Raw genomic sequence first — 21,175 nt, 5'->3', positions numbered from 1 at the left:
TTGAAGTAACCAGTAAGAGAATTTAAAGGAGAGGGTTGAGTATTTTGTATGGAAGGAAATTTCAAAGTGACGGTGTTTTGTGGCTGTAGCAGCTGCTCTAAACAGTAAATAAAAAAAGCACTCTACAAATCCTGGTTGCAATAATGAGCTGTTTAATTAAATTGATTTCGATTTCATTGGTGTTGTTCACATGAAATTAAAAATAGGTTACAGTTAGACCCACCCCCCCCCCATCTATTACCTCAGTCACTGCACTGTAAACACTTGAAACTATTTTTTATAATGCTGTTTCCATTGTAAATATATGCTGGTATTTATATACATTTTATTCCATATCTGTATTTCCAACCTCATTTTTATATTATTCTTTATTCTGTATGATTGTTGAATATTGCTGTTGCACCACAGCAAATTCCCAATCTGTGTATATGGTGAATAAAGCTGATCCTTCACAATTAATTAACCGAATTCTAAGTGTCACACAAACACTGACAAATGTGACAGATACATGGCTTCAAGTCAGCATAATATATTCATGAGGAAACTGTTCCAACTGTGCGTTTATTTACCAAAATTACACAATAGGCTCATTATAACATTATGCAAGAGTCAAACTGTTCTGAAATTGTAAAAGTGCAGTCCCCAATTGACACTGGCCAGTTAACAGAAACAAGTAATCAAGAACATTTACATCCTGAAATCGGGCAGATGAAAGTTCTTTAGAAGAACCCAGCCTTAAACAAACACAATAAATATAAAAGGCAAGGAAGATTCTCAAAATAGGGGATTGTGCTCAATGGGGTTTTCATTCAGCATGGGGCCCATCAATATACAAATACAGCTTCTAGTTACGGGGAGAGCAAAGGACAAACACTTCCAGTGTTTCTGTACAATGAATATAGACAATCCTGCCACCTTTTTTTAGGGTTATGATTTTCAAAGTCTTTTTTTCTGAAAAGCAAGTTGAGCAAGCACAACAAAGCCAAGGTTATTGTATTCAAGACCGTGGCCCAAGATGGATCTTGGACATGCCTTCTCTCTACAATTTCCCACTTGGGATTAGTAAAGTATTTATTATTGTTATTATTAAATTACTGATGACAATAGGTTTCTTCACAAATACCAAGTGGACATTAGTTTAACGTCACTGTGTTTTCTTAAGTTAGAGGCAAGTCAGTTATTCTTCCACAAGTAACTCATCATTTTAGTGGCATTACAAAATACACTGAAAGCTACATTCAGGAAATGGCCTTCATTGGCATAAACCATTTGTAACACCTTTCAATAACTACTTAAGACCTTCCAGCCATGATGCACATTCAAATGAATTTACTTCAGCCCACTGTTGATATTTTTGTTAAACAATGGTATATTAAAATACTGTCGCAAGAGTTTACCTTGATGTCCTGGGACACAGAATTAGGCAGAATATCATATTTCTTAATTGGTACCCATTCCTGGGCCACACTGAATCTGTGTGATGATCATAGTTGGCTTCACGACTCGGGACTTGAAATAGAAAGGAAACTATCCCAGGACTTCCTGTTTCTGAATGATACCCAGATGCCCCTGTTATTTATGGAATGTATCTCTAGCTATTAACTTTATGTTCAGTGGGATAAGGATAGTCTAAGCTAAGGTTATTGTATTCAAGACTGTGGTCCACACTTTAGGATGCTTAAAGTGGATCTTGGACTTGCTTTCTTCCTATAAATTAACTGGATGACAATAGGTTTATTTACAAATGCTTAACTATGATGACTCAAGTAATAGAACAAACTGCTTATTATCCAGGCCAGCAATTCTTTAGGAAGGGAAATTAGAAAAGTGGTACTTCACCACATCTCTGGGATTGTGTTGAGGTCCCAAAGCCACCATCTGCTGTTTGTGATACTTTACAAGCTTTCCCAATGAAGCATGAAGCAATGGAAATTATCCAGCCTTTCTTCTGAGGAACCTGCTCAGAAACAGTGTCTCCATTCACACAGAGGGGACAAAGGCATGTTCTATGTAATTTACACTTTTGATTAATTGTTTTCATTTATGTAGAGGTTTTAAGATTAGTTTCTAAGTGTTTTAAAATTTATGTGTGTTTCAGTTTTTAGATTTTTAATAACTTATCACTGTTAATAACTTCAGTTGTCTTGAGGTGATCTTTAAAGCGTTCAGAAACACTCAGTTTTTGATGGCTAGTTGAGGTACAGAGTAAAATTCATTGGGCTGAACAAGATTTTTGTCACGTTGTGACGGGATTTACCTGTGTGAGATTCCTAAGGTTCTATGCTCTGAGGATCAAGCCAGTTTGGGTTGCACAAGTTTATCCCAGGGAAATGCAGTCGGTCAACTCAGATATTTTTCACATTCGGCAGCTAGTTCCTGATTGTAATATCAAGGTTTCAGGTAACTGCTAGGTGATTACTCCCCTGCTAAGAAGTACTCCTATGTTCTGATGTTTAGAATACGTCCCACCTTGAACCGTTGTACAACTGTAGCTGCATGTCCGAATTCTAAGATATACACTATTTTTTGTGCAAAATGCTAATCACAGCATAAAATATTGCGTGAAATTTTCTAGCTGTAGTTTTATGTACATTTCCTGGTGGAACGTGAGCTTTCCTTGTAACATCAGAGTCTAAAAATGCTCACGGTAGAGAATTTCAACTCCAGGGCAGGTTGAGAGAACATCAACTAGTCATTAAATTCTCGAGTTACTCCTAGGCTCTGCCTGGCTGGAGGTTGCCATAAACGGAAAATGACCACTGTTGCAAGGATGGATTCATATCTGCAGGAACGTGTGTTGGGGGGGGGGGGGGAGGAAACAAACAAACAGGATGGTGCTGATCTAAGGAAAAGAGCAGGAAGGGGAAAAGGACCATTGCCAGGGGGTTATCTGGGCCAATGCCACCCTAGTACTTTGCTTACAACCTCTTTTTAATGAGTTTCTCCAGTTTGCGGATCCTGGAAGACTCCTGCTCTGGGGAAGGGGCAGAGAGTGCCGTCGTTAAAGTGTTCTCTCCCCCTGAAGGAGGAGTCGGCAGTCTTTGACGGAACAGTTCCAGCATGCTGCTCTGCTCACTCCGCTTTAAACCCTGTAATCCAGAAAGCAAGACATCACCATCAACATGCGCACTGCTGATAATTTACAGCTAAGCTTCCTTCAAGTTCAAGTTTACTGTCATCGAACTGCCAACACGTATATCATCAAACAACACAATGTTCCTCCGGACCAAGGTGCACGGCACAGTACACATAACTCACACACAACACATCAAGCAATATTACTGCAAATAAATTAACAAATAATAAAACATACTTCAGAAGACCCACACTAAGCACAAGGTGCACTTACAACACAAAGTGGAAAAAGTAAGCAGTATAATGAGACTGGTGATGAGTGATGAGTGAGCTCAGTGGTCTCATGGGCTGGAGGAAGAAGCTGTTCCCCACCCAAACAGTCCTTATCCTAATGCTACAGTACCTCCTGCCTGATGGTAGGCGGTCAAAGAGATTGTGGGATGGTTGGGAGGGATCCTTGACAATGCTAAGGTCGCTGCAGATACAGTGCTCCTGATAAATTTCTCTCAAACCGACAACCGAGTCTACCACAAAATTGAAGCAAGCAGCACAGATGCACCTACAAGGGAGCTATTCCAGCAGCTGGCTGGCTAACCGTGAACTGCTAGAAAGTAAGAAGTAAAAGTTTTCATTTCGGTATCATATCATCTTTGCTCTGAGATCAAAACAAAGGTTAACATGGTCTCACCTTCATGTCGAGAACCTTCTGGAATGTATCTGTGCTGCAGTCTGCCAGAAGTTTGATGTAATTATCTACAAACACCACCGATGCTTCGTGGGGAGCCATAACCACCTGCAAAATACAATAAACAAAAATAACTAAAAATATAATTTGCTAGAATTTGGCTGTGCTTTTTAACTAGTTAAACTAGTTACAAGTCACACTCCACCCTCACCATCATCCTGCAGCCAAGTCCTCAAACTCTTCATCAATGGCACTACCCCTTCTTTCTTTAGTTACCACAATACTTCATTATATTTAAATATATATATATAAAAAACAATGCAATACACAGAAAATGCTGGAGGAACTCGGCCAATTTGGAAGCATCTGTGGAGAGGAATAAACTGTTAATGTTTCAGAGATCCCTCATCAGGACCGTGATGCAGGGCCCTGGCCTGAAACATCGACCATTTATTCCTTTCCCTAGATATTCCAGTATTTTGCGTGTTATGCTCTGAATTTCCAGCATCTGCAGGATCTCTTGTGTTTATATACGGTACTATGTACCAATTCCTTAAGTTCAACATCAACAAAGCAAATCCCACAAATAATACTGAAGTTTTTGATGGATTAATGGTTTGTACTATTGTTAGTTGAAGATAAACTGGTGGCCTCCCACACCAAAACAGAAAGCTTTTGGTTCATCTTTTGGTTGGTATAGTGAAATTTCTGACACTGGCCCCTATAGTAAGAGGACAAGTCACCGGATCTAGATCAAAGCAACATCTATGGAAAAAAAGTACAGTTGACGCTTCAGGCTGAAACCCTTCGACCTTGAGTCCTGCTAAAGGGTTTCGACTTGAAACATCGACTTTCCATAGACTCTTTTCCATAGACACTGCCTGGCCTGCTGAGTTCCTCCAGCATTTTTTGTGTGTTACTTGGATTTCCAGCATCTGCAGATTTTCTCTTGTCTGGGATCTAGATCAAATGCTTGATCTGAGGGTTTCCTTAATTTATCCAGCTACTGATGGACATGTCACCACCACACCCTCACCATCATCCTGTAGCCAAGTCCTTAAATTCTTCATCACTGGGACTACCCCTTCTCTCTGGAGGGCACAGTCTTGGGTGAACCTAGTTTTCTCTATTTATTTTGCCTTTACCTTGGGATTTTCGATAGACACAATGATTCGGATCCCTTGTAATTAATCTTCAAACTATGGGAGCTTTCCATTGTTCTACAAAATTCTGTGAAGACTTAAAAATGGTAACCTAGAAGTCATTGAGTTTGATCTTTTCACTGGCTTAATTTAGGATGGATTCTGCAACGTGACGTGAAGGAGTGAGAGCTAATAGTCCTTCAATTTTTAAGGTCAGACTCTCATTCTTACAGGACTCAGAATATCAATGGTCACTGTCATTTTTTTCCATGGTAGGGAAGTCTAGATTTAGAGGATAAAGTCTTAAAGTGAGAGGGGAATGAGTAAAAAGGAACGAGAGGGACATTTCGACACAGAAGGTGGTGTGTATGTGTGATGAGCTGTCAGTAGAAGTATGATTATGAAGGAAGGTTTACAGAGATATGGGCTAAATGCAGGCAAATGGGACTAGCAGAGGTAAACAACTTGGTCAACACAAACGAGTTGGGTCAAAGACCCTGCTTCTGTGTAGTATAGCTTTATGACTCTAAAGCAGGGGTTCCCAGCCCTTTTTATGCCAAAGATTCCTACCATTAATTGAGGAGTCCATGGATCTCAGGTTGGGAACCCCTGCTCTAATGGGTTCATTCATTGTTGGCAAGAGAACAATATACATGAAATTTCTCTTTTCAGATGCAGAAACACCTATAATCATTTGTTTTTATTTGATTGAAGCAATTATTTTCAAGGTAGTTTTACACCATCCATAAATATGCCCCAAATAACAAAATCAACCTTCTTCAATACTTGATGTATGGAAGTAGAAATAGTACAGACTTTCTCTTACAAAGTTGGCATTTGTATTTCATGTTAAAAGGTTCAATAGATCCAATATGCAGGGCAATAGATAGGCAAACTGTGACACTTCTAACAGCAGATACTGGGGAAAAACATATGTGCACCAGCATTAATAATACAAGGCTTTGCTGTGGAAAGTCAAACCGCCTCTGCTTCGTTCCTTCTTTTAGCAATTTCACCAAAATTAGGAACTTAATGAAGTGCAGACCAGCTGCGTGGAATGGCTAACACAGAATTTATTTTGCAGCTGGGGCTTCCCCAGCTCTACACTAAAAAGAACCTCTTGATCTGTTCAAAGTGTGCCATTTGATGGGGTGGGGGGGGTCATCGATGCATATCCAAAACTGCATATCAATACTTAACTCCCTGCCACCACCCAGGTCTCATCACGTACGAAGCGCCAGTAGCGTTATACAGTTTACTTTTTAAACGTGTCATAAATGCACCTTATTATTTGTGGAAAATTTGAATTTAAAGCAGAATTCCAGGTAAAATAAAACAAGAAATGCCTTTATTGCACTTTGAGAGCCAACAGAGTGAAGGATAAAGACACACTCATTTTTAAAATAAGGTGGAGATTGTTTGCCAATTAAGTAAAGCTGTGTTGAATCGGACCTGTTTTCTTTTGGGCAACTGCTTCACTACTGTGGGGAAGCAGAGCAAGTAGGTGGTACTAATTAATGGCTTATAAACTCCTGGGGTCAATTAGAGAGCCAATTACAGCTGTTTCTGACTTTAGATCTGCAAGCTGCAAGAACAGGAGTGGGCTATTCAGCCCCTTGAGCCTATTGCACCTTTTCGATTAGATCATGGTTCATTGTGCAGCTCTTAAAATTCCCCTGACCAACAACCATCCATACGAATATTATGTTATATTGCTGACCCCCTTTTCTTTAAAAAGAAATTATTTTAACTTAACAACCAATTTTCTGTAAGAGGCTTGTATGTTCTCCCTGTGACCCTGTGGGTTTCCTTCAGGTACTCTGGTTTTTCCCACATTCCAAAAATGTAACACTTAAGAGATTAATTGGTCACTCATTGTGAATTGTTCCGTGATTAAGTTGGAGTTAAATTGGGATTGCTGGGTTGCATGACTCAAAGTGAATATTCCATGCTGTATCTCAATAAATAAAAAAAATTAAAAATACCCTATCTGGGTACAGTCCAGTCCATCACAGGTAAAGCCCTCCCCACCAATGAATGCATCTACAAGGAGCACTGTCACATGAAAGCAGCATCTATCATCAAGGATCCCCACCATCCAGGACATGTTCTCTTCTCGCTGCTGCCATCAGGAAGGAGGTACAGGAGCCTTAGGTCTGATAACACTAAGTTCAGGAAGTTATTACCCTTCAACCATCAGGCTTCTGAAGCAGTGTGGATAACTTCACTCACCCCAACACTGAAGTGATTCCACAACCTATGGACTCACTTCCATGAACACTACAGCTTGTGCTCTCACTATTATTTATTAATTTATTATTAATAATTTGTTTTTCTTTTTGAATTTGTACAATTTGTTGTCTTTTCCATGTGGGTTGTTTGCCTGCCTTTGTGTTTAGTTTTCTTTTGATTCTATTGTGTTTCCTTGTATTTCCTGTTAATGTCCAGAAGAAATGAATCTCAGGGTAGTATACTTGTACTTTGATAATAAGTTTCATTTCAAATTTTGAAATAAAGGGTCAATGGAGAATCTAAAAACAGCTAATCCCTATTGCTGATTTCACTTTATGAAGGGCAAGGAAAATGAGTCATGGAACTGGATTTTGAGGATGAGAGCTGCACCCATGAAGAAAGAGGAAAACGATTAAAACTCAGAAAATGTTAAAATGAGAATAATGATCATTTTGAGTTTAGGCTGCTCACAAGTTAATTGTTTGTGTATGTTTCCTCATGGATATGCTGTACTTGTGAATTTGGTTGTCAGAGTTTGTTATTACAAGTATTACTATGATAGAAACCTTATAGGACTATATTTGGGGGGACGTTGGGGGTTCTGGTGTTTTAATTCAGGGCTCTTTCAGAAGTCAGGAAATAAGCACAAAACCTGTTGCTTCACGATCATTTTATTAAGCGCTGATAGAACAAAGGAAAATTGAATCAGATAGTGAGAGAAGTTTACGAAGCAAAGAGAGACAAGAAATAAGATATCAAGCTGTATTGCAGTCAGCTAGGTTTATGCTGCAAAGATAAGAAAAAATCCATTTAAATTTGTATACAAGATCAACCAATGAGAAGGCACTTATTCAAATCAGGGAGAACAAAGAAGCTTCCAGAATTACACTTTGTATGACCACTGGAGGCATATTAAACTGTTACATGCATATAAGAACAAATTAAAATACAAGTAGATAATTAATTGTTGAACTGCAAAGAAAGTAAAAGTTAAACAGTCTGGTCTAAGAATTAAACAGTCAGATCCAACAGGGACCAATAAGAAATGATTTATCATGTCTATTATTACTTTGCTCACAGTAAGTCATATACAGTACATGTGTATCAGAATTGTGCTGGAAAACATCTGAGTCTTATTTATTTAATACAGCACAGTAACAGGGTCTTCCGGCCCAATGAGCCCACTCCACCCAATTAAACCCACATGACCAACTAACCTACTAACCTTCTTATCCCCCCTCGACCATCCCATGTTACTTCACTCCTGATGAAGGGTTTCGGCTCGAAATGTCGTCACTACCTCCTTCCATAGATGCTGTCTGGTCTGCTGAGTTCTGCCAGCATTTTGTGTTTTTATTTATTTCCAGCATCCGCAGACTCACTCGTGTAACCTACTAATTCATACATAGTTGGAATATCAGAAGAAACCAGAGCACCCGGATGAAACCCACACAGTCATGGGGAAGATGTCCAAACTCCTTACAGACTGTGGTGGGATTGAACTGCAACAGTGTTATACTAACCGCTATGCTATTGTGCCGCCTGATACCATTCTGACATAAAGGTTAACAGCATTAACAAAAGTACTGAATATAAGAGTTGGAATGTTATGGTGAGGTTGTATAAGGCTTTGGTGAGTCCGAATTTGGAGTATTGTGTGCAGTTTTGGTCACCGAATTAAAGGAAGGATATTAATAAGGTTGAAAGAGTGCAGAGAAGGTTTACAAGGATGTTGCCAGGACTTGAGAAACTGAGTTACAGAGAAAAGTTGAATAGGTTAGGACTTTATTCTCTGGAGCGTAGAAAAATGAGGGGAGACTTGATAGAGGTATATAAAATTATGATGGGTAGAGATAGAATGAATGCAAGCAGGCTTTTTCCAATGAGGCTAGGGGAGAAAAAAACCAGAGGACATGGGTTAAGGGTGAAGAGGGAAAAGTTTAAAGGGAACATTGGGGGGGGGGCTTCTTCACACAGAGAGTGGTGGGAGTGTGGAATGAGCTGCCAGATGAAGTGGTAAATGCGGGCTCACTTTTAACATTTAAGGAAAACTTGGACAGGTATATGGATGAGAGGTGTATGGAGGAATATGGCCCAGGTGCAGGTCAGTAGGACTAGGCAGAAAAATGGTTTGGCACAGCCAAGTAGGGCCAAAAGGCCTGTTTCTGTGCCGTAATGTTCTACGGTTTTAAAACATAGGGTGAAGTTAATCAGATGCAAATTGCAAGCAGGAAAGTGTTTATTATCTGAAGATCTTTTGTTAATAACAGGCTGCACAACTCTCTTTAGGATATGATATTTGTAACACGTCTGGTGTGTGATGACACAAAAGATTTTGCGGATGCTGGAAATCTGCATGGTATGCATGTAGGACACCTTCAAAAGACCATGCCTCAAAAAAGGCAGCAACCATCATTAAGGACCCCCATCACCCAGGCATGTCCTCTTCTCATTGCTACCATCAAGGAGGAGATACAGGAGCCTGAAGACACACACTCAACATTTCGGGACCCGCTTCTTCCCCTCCGCCACCAGATTTCTGAACGGCCAATGAACCCATGAACACTACTTCATTTCACTACTTCACCTCCTTTCTTTTTGCAGTAGTTATTTAATTTTTTTGAATGTATACGTATTGTAATTTATAGTGTTTATTATTATGTTTTGCAATGCAAAACAGCAAATTTCACGACGAGCGTGGGGAAAGGAGGATGGTGTAATTAGCTGTGAGGTGACCCACCACCCCAACTTATTCTAGCTTCTGCTCCCTTCCTTTCCAATCCTGGCGAAGGATCCCAGCATGAAAAGCCAAAGTTTATTTTCTCCATAGATGCCGCCTGACCTACTGAGTTCCTCCAGCATTTTGTGGTGTGTGATGAGCCACTTATCCTGCAGATATGTAAATTGACAAGAGCAATGGCCCCGTTTCGACAGTCCAAGGTCGGCCTTGTCCGACAAGCCCAGCATTTAGTTCACGTTCCTAAACGTCCTTGCAAAATGGCAGTGAGCAGCCTGAGTACTGTGGGGAGGGAGCTCCTGGTCTTAGACCCAGTGACGACAAAGGAACGACTATGTGTTTCCAGGTGAGGATGGTGAGCAGTATTTACCATGCACCTTCTGGACACGTCCTTCCTCTTGGTGGAGTTGGTAGATTTGGGACATTCAAGCATAGCACTATTAGGATCATAGAAATTTCAGCACCGACTTACGTGCTGGTCAGAAATAGACCACTGAACTTAAACCTGCTTTCCAGCTTGTGAGGTATAAAGGTAAGATATCCAAATGTTTTTTTTAATGTGCTGAGGATTTCTGCCTCTTCCATGCTTCAGGCAGTGAGTACTAGACCCCCCCCCCCAACCCACTGCTCACCTCCCCTTCCACCAATTAGCTTGAGTTTATGCCTTTAGTCATCATGTTCTCTGCTAAGGCAATTGGTCTTTCCTGTTCCCTTGCCTGCCTTGTGTGACTTCACACATTGAATTTGCTTAGAGGCAAACAAACCCATTCTAGTCTGTTTCTCCTCACCATACATATTCCTGAGTCCCAGCATCATCCTTGTGAATCGCCTGTGTGCCTTCTCTAATGTAATCGTATTCTTCCTGCAGTGAGGTGATCAGACCTCATACAATACTCAGAGTTCAAATTTCAAAGCAAATCTATTATCAAAGTACATACACGTCACCATATTACAACTTTGAGATTCCTTTTCTTGCAGCATACTCAATAAAACCCTAACAGAATAATAACCATGATCGAATCAGTGAATGACTGCACCAACTTGGGCATTCAACCAGTGTGCAAAAGATAACAAACTGTACAAATACAATAAATAATAATAATAATAATAATAATAATAATAATAATAATAATAATAATAATAATAATAATAATAATAATAATAAATAAGCAATAAATATCAAGAACATGAGATGAGGAGTCCTTGAAAGTGAGTCCATTGGTTGTGGGAACATTTCAGTGATGGGGCAAGTGAAGTTGAATGAAGTTATCCCCTTTGGTTCAAGAGCCAAAGGTTGACGGGTCATAACTGCAGCCTAAAAAACTGGTGGCTCTAATTGCAGTCTATCATTTTTACATAGTTCTATCATGAATTTCCTGCTCTTTCACTTTGTGCCTCAGCCACTAATATCTTAACTATCTGACCCACCTGTCCTGCTACATTCAATGCCCTTTGGATATGCTCTGCAAGACCATCCCCCACTTTCTGAGCCCAGGGATCCCCTGCCTCGTGTTCCAAGCACCAAAAACCCTGTCAAATGTAACTGCTATTGTAGCACCAGCAGGCTGGGTTCAGTTCCCACCGCTGTAAGGGATTTATACGTTTTCTCTGTGACATGTGGGTTAGTTAGTCACATGGGTTTAATTGGGCTGGAAGAGTTGTCACTGTGCTGTATCTCTAAATAATCAATTAATTAATTAATTAATAACATTTTCCTACAGAACCAAGTTTTAATCCAACTGTCCTGATGAAGGATCCCAGCCTGAAATGTTGACCATTTATTCTTTTCCATAGATGTTGCCTGGCCTGCTGAGTTCCTCCAGGATTTTGTGTGTATTACTTTAATCCAACTTACTACTTCCCCTTGGCTCCCAAGGGTTTTTACTTTGTTGATCAAGTTATCCATATGGGACTTTATCAAATGTCTCACTAAAATCCATGCTTCATATACTAAATGTTCTACCCACATCAAGCCTTCTTGTAGCCACTTTAAACATTTCAATTAAACTAGTCACATACAACTTTATCAAATCCATGCTTCCTGCCCTTGATTTACCTCTTTAAGTCAACTTCCAGAATTCTTCCCAACAATCAGCCTAAAACTGATTGATGTTCCATTGACCAGCTAGTAGTTGTGTGTAACTTTTTTTTAAAACAACGGTACAACATCAGTAATCTTCCAGTCCTCTGGCACCATGCCTGTAGCCGAAGAAGATTGGTAAATGATAGAGCCTGTGCTATTTCCTCCTTTCTCTCCTTTGAAGAATCTGGGATACATTTTATCCCAGCCGCATAAAAGTTGCCCTATTGGCAATAAAATTAGAAGTGGCAAGCACGGCACAAAACAACCACATGCGAGGCTGCTGCGACTAATGATTAATGGGAAACATCTCACGCACTAGCAGCTGATTCCTTTATTAGGATGATGTTCCAAAAGGAGGAATACACTGGCAAATTCACACTGCCCTCCTGTTAGTGATCTGTCTCACTGATTGTCGCAGAACACAACAGCACAGAAACAGTCTCTTCAGCTCATGCAGTCTATGGCAGACTATTTATCTGCCTGGTCCCATCAACCTGCACCTGGACCACAGACCTCCATTCCCCTCCCATACATGTATCTATCCAAATTCCTCTTAAAAATTGAAATTAAACCCAAATCCGCCACTTCTGCTGGCAACTTGTTCCACACTCTCACCACGCTCTGAGTTAAGAAGTTCCCCTTACTAAGCCATGACCTCCAGTTCTAGTTTCACCCAACATCAGTGGAAAAAAACCTGTTTACATTAACCCTATATATACCCCTCATAAATTTCTCTACCTCTTTCAAATTTCCCCTCATTCTCCTATGCTCCAGGAAATACAGTCCTAGCCTATTCAACCTTTCCCTGTAACTTAGGTCCTCAACTCTTAGCAACATCCTTGTAAATTTACTAAAGGTGTCATGACTTCTGCATAATCCAGCTCCGCTGTGGAATATTTCACCTGATCAAGTAACAATAACACTGTTTTAAAATGTTGGCATTATGTTTCACATACTGAATGAGATTTATTTTAAGAAACATGCAAGTATAATGTAAACCTTATGGTAGCTCTGCACAAAACCTCGAAAGAAAGGAATAAACAGCCAACATTTCAGGCCGAGACCTTTCGTCAGGATTCAGCCCAAAATGTTGACTGTTTATTCCTCTCCATAGTTGCTGCTTGACCTGCTGAGATCCTCCAACATTTTGTGTACATTACTCTAGATTTCCAGCATCTGCAGAATCTCGTGGTTATGATTCGATCCTCAACACAAGACACACATAAGTCTGAATGAGGACATCTGGAATCTACAGGACCTGGTGTTCACCACATATCTACTATCCTCCAGCTTCTTATCCTTTGCAAATCACTCATAGATGAACAATAGTTCACACAATAAAAGTTCATAAAACAACAGCGTGGTGCCACAGTAGTTTCGCAGTTAGTGTGAAGCTAATGCAGCTCGGGGCATCAGAGTTCCGAGTTCGATCCTGATGTAAGAAGTCTGTACGTCCTCCCCATGGAATGCGTGGGCTTTCTCTGGGTGTTCTGGTTTCCTCCCACAGACCAAAGATGTACTGGTTAGTAAGTTAATTGGTCACTGTAAATTGTCCCGTGATTCAGCTAGAATTAAATCAGGGGTTGCTGGGCAACACAGCTCGAAGGGCCGGAAGTGTTGTATCTTAAATAAATAGACAGTGGTTGCCTTTTTTATAAAAGTTCATTAATCTATCAAAATAAAAGCACAAACATCTACCAACTACCTTTCTTTCTACTACAATTTCCATACCTTATTCCTCATCCACTCTCCCAATGCAAATGCAAATTTTGAAATAAGATTAATTAGGATGCTGGTTAGCTCATAACTACTGAGTAACTACCCAGCAGGACACTGCTAAGTTGTTCCTTGTGTTCTAAACATGACATTCATGGTTTACACAGATAACAAACATCTAGATTTAATACCAGTTCAAACAACTTTAGTAAGTCCCTCTAATCTCACTTTGTTTCGGAATTGATTTATTTGAGATATAAAAAGGAAATCTTCAGCTAAGAGGTCATGTCCACTTTATATTGCTGGAATAATATACCACTCCTTCTACAAGGCATTCCTTATGATCTACTTCATTGATAAATGTTGGTCTTGCAAGTATCCCATGAGTGTCTGGGTTTGGGATATTTTGTCATCGCGTTCCCACCACTAATGTAACAGGTCCTGGCGATCAATCTTATTCAGTGAAAACCACCAAATAAAACAAACTTGGAACCAGACTGGTAGGTTCTATACTGACTGCACCAAACGGGAAGGTGAAGGACACATTTCCTTTGCAGACTCATTCCAGGCATTGACTGCAGTTGAAGCAATGATTTTCCCGAGAGAGTTATGTCAGTGGATGCAGACTTCAAAGCCAAAGCTAAAAATACAGAGCCAGAATGCTCTGAAATACAATCTTGATTTACTTTATTGTGTGTTCCTATTGAGGATGCTGAAAAAAGAAGTGGGAAAGACTGCCAATTTCCGGAATGTCTACACCGAACATGAACAAAGGCCACCTCCAGCTACCACCAACCAAACCCCCTCCGGCTAGCACCAACCAAGCTAACACGGTTCTGTTACCCACTACTCTTTTATTGTGACCAGATATTTTCACTTAAAAGGAAAACACCTGGGCTTATTATATAGCAGGTGCTGTTTCTGACAGCAACAATTTATTGTGCTCAGGTCAGTGCTACGTGAGGCAATCGTACATGGTTGCGCTCAGTGGGAACCTTGCTAACAGGGAAACCATAACTGGCTGCAGCAGGACGTGTCAAAGGTCAGGTCATTCAACATTGTTACTCTCTAGCCCTCGAAACGTGATATTGTCATTACCTTCACATGCTGCAGCTCAGGTGTTCCTGCCATGGAATGATGCAGCTGTTTTCCCATCCTAAGCGGAATCTAATCTCCCGTGGCAAAAGCCACACAGAGTACATTCCAAGTTCAAATGCTGGCTACTTATTCATTCTTTTAAAGATTAGCTTTATTTGGCACATGTACAAGTACATTGAAACGGACTTGATGGGACAAATGGCCTAATTCTGCTCCTATGTCTTATGGAAACTGATGACCAACACAGTCCAAGGATGGTGCTGAGGGTAGCACCATGCTTCTAGTGCCAGCAACTCACTAACCCTAACCCTAACCATACGTATTTGGAATGTGGGAGGAAACCAGAGGAAACAGTTAAATCACACAACGTAAATCCTGATTGTCTGCCCAGGAGAAACCCACGTGGTCACAGGGAGAACGTACAAACTCCTTACAGGCAGCAGCAGGAATTGAACACCGATTAGTAATTGCTGGCGCTGTAAAGTGATGTGTTAACTGCTAAGCTACAGTTCAGCTCCTTTATAAATTCCACCTACCAGATTTTCTTCTTCCACCCTTATATTACAGCAATTAGGAAGATTTTGTCATTGATGTTTGTGTACAATAGGGAACAGTATATCAGGCTCCCGTTTCTTATTTTTCTAACTACAATGGCAGCTTACAATTTTAGAGCTTGTAATGTTGGAAATCCTAACACTATTTAGGCCACAGCTGGAGTGCCATGTTGTAGGTTGGCCGGGCCCACACTGGAGAGGGTGCAGGGCATGGCTGTCACTTGGAAAGGAGCCTTTGAGTAGGAGGAGCAACTGAATAAAAAAGGTTAAAGATTACCTTTATTACATCGAAACATTCAGTATTGAATCATTGTTTCACAACCAACACAGCCTGCAGTCCGCAATTGTTGCCATGCCCACAATTTAACTAACCCCAAACCTTCTACCTTTTGGAATGTGGGAGAAAACCAGGGCACTTGGAGGAAAACCACACGTCACGCGCAGAACGTACAAACTCCTTTCAGACAGTAGCAGGAATTGAGCCCTGATCTTCTGATCACTGGCACTGTAAAGTGCTACACTACCATTGCTGGGTTTGTTTACGTTCGAGTGGAGGAGGGCGAGGGGCGACCTGATAATGGTATACAAAATTACAAGGGACGTTGAGATAGACAGCGGTAATCTTCTTCCATAGCAGGTGTACCTAAAAACTGGAGCAAGCTTTAGGACAACTGTTAAGAAGCTAAAGAGGAATCTGGGAAATAATTTTTTCACCCAGAGGAAGCCTGCAGTGTGGAATGCACTGCCTGACTGGTTGGTGGTAGCATGTGCTCCCAGAACATTTCAGCAGCATCTGGATGAGCATCTGAATCACCAAGGCACAGCAGGCTACAGACCAAGTGCTGGTTTATCAGATCAGTATAGATAGGAACTTGATGGTTGGCAATGGACATGGTGACCAAGGCACCTGTTTTTGTGCTGCACGAATGTATGACTCTTTTGTAGGAGTAATTATCAGATAAAACCCAGCATCACTCTACAAAAGGAATCATTAACAAGACACCAAAAGTGCTGTCAAATAGATACATTTAAGGAGAGACAGATGGAGCTGCATATTGCAGGGCATTCAAAAACTTTTCAAAACCAATGACAGATTAAATGCAGATACTGTTGTAACACTGGAACATCTTTGCGAGGAATTTTCAGATTTAAGGCATGTTGAATCAGCTGAAGGCATGGCAGTCATTAATGGAACAAGAGGAATGGAGAGAGCTTGGGTAAAGTATTGTTTAAAGGCTAGTATGGTGGGAGGAGAGGAGGGCAGTGAACTCAGATCAGACAAAGTACTACAATGGAGGCATAAATCATTGAGGGCAAGAATTCCTTCATGCAGAAGCTGGGGGGGAGGGGGGTGAGTGGATGTTCCATGTGAAATGGATCAGTAGTACAAGAACCTGGAAAAACAAATGGAAAATCATTGGCAAAAATCCCCAATATGGGGGCAGCTGAAGATGACTTGGGTCTGTACACTTTCTCAAGAATCACATGTAGCACGTGTAACAGGAAATATTAGTCAATTATTTCCTCCTTTAGCTTTGCGGAGGCCAAATGCATGCATTAGTCACTTTGGTCAACTTCTGGTAGTCTGGCGTGTAAGTCAGCTCAGAAATAAACCTTCAGGACACATTTCAAGGATAATGGCCATTTAATGCTCTCCATCTTACAAATCATGCATTAGATGTCATTCATGCATTGAATACTACATTTAAAAAGTGCCCTTTGGTCACATAGCATCAATAATGTCGCATCAAAGGGCACTCATCGATTCAGTCATATAATTATCGCCTTTTGACTCATTGAGGAAATGCTGACCTTCAATGACCGACTTACACCGAACCTGCATTAATCCTATTTCTTTTTAATGCCTCCACATATTCCTGTTAACTCCCCCCCCCTTCAGGTTCTACCACTTACCAGCTGTACACTAGGGAAAATTAAAGTGGTCAATTAACCCACCAACCCACTTGGTTTTTGTTTTACTTTTATTTATCGATATGGTATGGAACAGGCCTTTCCAGCCCTTTGAGCTGCGCTGACCAGCAACCCCCGATTTAACCCTGGCCGAATCACGAGACAGTTTACAACAACCAATTAGTCTACCAGTTGGTACATCTTTGGACTGTGGGAGGAAACCAGAGCACCCGGAGGAAACCCGTGTAGCCTCAGGGGGAATGTGTAAACTCCATACAGACTGCACTCAAGCTCAGGATTGATCGTGGGTCCTTGACGCTGTGAGACAGCAGCTTTACTGGTTGCACCATTGAGCCTGCCCTTCCTTCATTGTTTGTTTCCAGTCAGTAACTTGTTATATCCCAATGTTTTAATTCTGACATTACACAAAGGGTTAGGTAGCAGATGGCAAACTGATTTGCCACGGTGAGAATGAATACTCCAGAAAGAAGAGAGACTGATCACATTCACATCGAGCACCAAAACATTTATTATAGCAGCAATGCTACAATAATATGCTTAGTATGGTTGGCAAGGCTAAAGTTCAAAGTTATTATCAAAGTACATATATGGCACCATATACAACCTTGAGATTAATTTTCTTGCAGACATCAGAATCAGAATCAGAATCAGACTTTAATCGCCAAGTACCTGTGCACATACAAGGAATTTACTTCCGGCAGATGTTGTCTCTCTGCTCATAACAATAATAATGATAAATATAAATGAAAATATAGATTATGCATACAAGTAGTGCAATCCAAGTAATAGTTAGCCGACAGTTAACCGGCAGTTAACTGTTCAGCAAAGTGACCGCAGTAGGGAAAAAACTTCTCCAGTGCCTATTAGTCTTAGTCTGGAGGGATCTGAAGCGCCTACCAGACGGAAGCAGTTCAAACAGTCCGTGCGCAGGATGGAAGGAGTCCTTTATGATGTTCCCCGCCCTCTTCTTCAACCTGGAAGAGTACAGGTCCACAATAGAGGGCAGGGAGGCTCCAATGATGCGCTCGGCAGTCCTCACTGTGCGCTGTAGTCTGGTTCTATCCTGCTTGGTGGCGACTCCAAACCACACAGTGATGGAGGTGCACAGGACAGACTCAATGACTGCAGTGTAGAACTGCAGCAGCAATTCCTGAGGCAGACCATATTTCCTCAAGAGCCGCAGGAAGTACATCCGCTGCTGGGCCTTCTTCAGGATGGAGCTGATGTTCTGCTCCCACTTCAGATCCTGAGAGATGGTGGTTCCCAGGAACCTGAAGTTCTCCACGGTGGACACAGGGCTGCCGAGGACTGTGAGGGGGGATATAAGGGGGGGATGTCTCCTGAAATCCACTATCATCTCCTTTGTCTTGAGCGTGTTCAGCTCCAGATTGTTCCGACTGCACCAGAGCGCCAGTCGGTCCACCTGCTGTCGATATGCAGACTCATCACTGTTCTGGATGAGTCCGATGACGGTGGTGTCGTCTGCAAACTTCAAAAGCATCACATAGGGGTTGGAGTAAACCCATAATAGAATAATAGCCATAATGGACTCATTGAAAAGACCACACTTGAGTGTTCAACCAGTGTGCAAAAAAAACCAGCAAATACGAAAACAAAGAAAAAATAATAATAAATAAAAAATAAATATCAAGAACATGAGATGAAGAGTCCCTGAAAAAGAGTCCATAGGTTGAGGGAACATCTTAATGATGGGGCAAATGAAGTTGAGTGAAGTTATCCCCTCTGGTTCAAGAGTCTGATGGTTGTGGGGTAATAACTGTTCCTGAACCTGGTGTTGAGAGCTCTGAGGCTCCTGTTCCTTTGTCCTGATGGCAGCAGCTGATGTTGGATGCTTCTTTCCTATGCGACAACACTTCGTCTAAATGTGCTAAATGGTGGTAAGAGTTTTACCCGCGATGGACTGGGCCATATTGCTACTTTTTGTAGGCTTTTCCATTCAAGGACATTGGTATTTCCACACCAGGCTTGATGCAGCCAGCCCATACACTCTCCACCGTACATTTATAGAAGTTTCCGTCTCTAAAATTAAAGGCTCACACTTAGATTGGGAAATGGGGAAGGTGATTTGCATTGTTTGGCAAACTCCATATGAAAATGATTTCTTTAAAATATATACAAACTACGACCATACCTCTCTCAGATTCTTTAGTTTGGGGTAAAGTTTTATCAAGCAGCATTTGGCAGAAGAATTAGCAGCAGCTGTAGCTTGCTGTATGTTCCTTTAGAATTTCATACCAAAGGTGGAGGCAGTTTTAAAAGAAACCTTGAAAAGCTAAATGCCATATACTCCCAAGAGCTTAACTCCAACATTTTTGAAATTCTAAGAATTAGCATTTATTTTTCCTTCTGATTTTACAGCACATTTGGTGCCTCTCTCTTTTTTTGGCTCTTACAAGCCATCATTCTTTGGTCAAAGGGTGAGAAATTTCCCTACCCCCAAGGGCTGGCTTGCAGATCAGGCATTGGATAGTGTCCAAGAAAATCCTGGGGTAAGCTGCCGCCATCTTCTCTCCATGTGTGGTGACCCATGTCCTTCATCACATGCTCTCAACCTCCCCCTGCCCCTGCCACAAACTGGCTCACGTGAGGTTAGTGACTGCAGAGACAAACTGAGGGCATGGAAGATCCCGGATCACTAGTCTGGGTGCTCTTGGCCAACGTTTCTCCAAATGTTCCTGGTCAATATTTTATCCGACCTCACAGCAAAACTAGTTAACAAATCATTCACCAACAGCTGGTTGTGATATCCAGCTGTGAACCAAGTTGTAACTGAGGCAAAGGCAACAACAAGTCATTCCCATCCAAGAATAATTTCTCATTAGAAGTGTTTAAATAACTTGATAAGCCACAATATAAAAGCGCTTTGTGCCTTTACACTTGAGCATGCTGAACACATGGATTTTATATACTAACACAGCCACTGGATATGAATTTTATTTATAGTACAGAATCCATGATACTATGCAAAGTACCCACATACCCAGATGAACACGCAGACTGTTGAAGCATTCCAATCAGTACCTCATTTAAACGAGGCAGCACAGGATGCTGGCCAGCCTCCAAAAGAAAGTCTCATTTTGTTTATTCAGCCACTTCTTTGATGTACATCAGCACATCAGTGACAGTTTGCTTTTCAGTGCATGTTAACGGCATTCCAACTACACTGGGACACTGTCCACAAAGGAAACATCAACATGCTTGGGAAAGGGTACTGCAACAGTTTAGCTTCAAGCACATATTGATCTCTACAAAGCTCATTGTGCTCTCAGCTGATTGGAAGTAATTACAGTATGTTTTATGCCGGAAATGGGCTTGCACCGAGAGTGCTTATTTGTATATTCCAATTCAGTTTAATTCATTTATCACATATGCATCAAAACACAAGAAGAACAGCAGCAAATCAAATCCCCTTTCCTCCCTCCTGTCCACCCACACGCATACACAGACAGTCTACCAACCCTAGCACAGGTCATCTCGCAGACATTGGGCCTTCGACTTCCCCAGCGGACTCGTTCAGCACTTCACCAACAATTACTAATTTCTGAAACACAGCCACTATTGCAATGAAGGCAAGTATGGTAGCTATTCATTTATATCTGCATTTGCACAGCTGGTTTACAGTTTAGGGTTACTGTTCTGTAGATGTGCCGAGTACGCCTGCAGAAAAAGAACCTCAGGGTTGTATGTGGTGACGTGCTGATAATCAACTTTGCACTTGCATGCAAGGCCCACCCCGCAGCTCAATCTACTCATGGTGGTCCAGAGAGAGGGAGAACCAGGGGCAAACCAGTTCTCATTTGATTTGAAGGACATCATCCCTGATAATAATTTTCTTAGCTTGAATTATGTTATAGTAAGGAGGGGCCAATGCACCGGATTGGAAAAAGCTGCAGAGGGTTG

At 41.2% G+C, this 21,175-nt stretch overlaps 1 protein-coding gene across 1 annotated transcript in view; it reads right to left on the bottom strand.

Annotated features, from left to right (window-relative positions):
* Window positions 1-210: 210 nt before the first annotated feature.
* vps53 (VPS53 subunit of GARP complex) overlaps window positions 211-21,175 on the bottom strand; it is a 274,043-nt gene continuing 253,078 nt past the window's right edge. The window contains exons 21-22 of the mRNA XM_059973414.1: window positions 3,764-3,868; window positions 211-3,089 (exon numbers count right to left, since the gene is read on the bottom strand). Coding sequence (XP_059829397.1) covers window positions 2,919-3,089; window positions 3,764-3,868 — 276 coding nt within the window. The 3' untranslated portion in view covers window positions 211-2,918. The remainder of the gene's footprint in view (window positions 3,090-3,763; window positions 3,869-21,175) is intronic.

Source organism: Hypanus sabinus, chromosome 6, assembly GCF_030144855.1.
Source record: "Hypanus sabinus isolate sHypSab1 chromosome 6, sHypSab1.hap1, whole genome shotgun sequence".
Classification (NCBI taxonomy): Eukaryota; Metazoa; Chordata; class Chondrichthyes; order Myliobatiformes; family Dasyatidae; genus Hypanus; species Hypanus sabinus.
The sequence above is the reverse complement of the archived record's forward strand: the minus strand, read 5'-3'. Positions and strand labels throughout refer to the sequence as shown.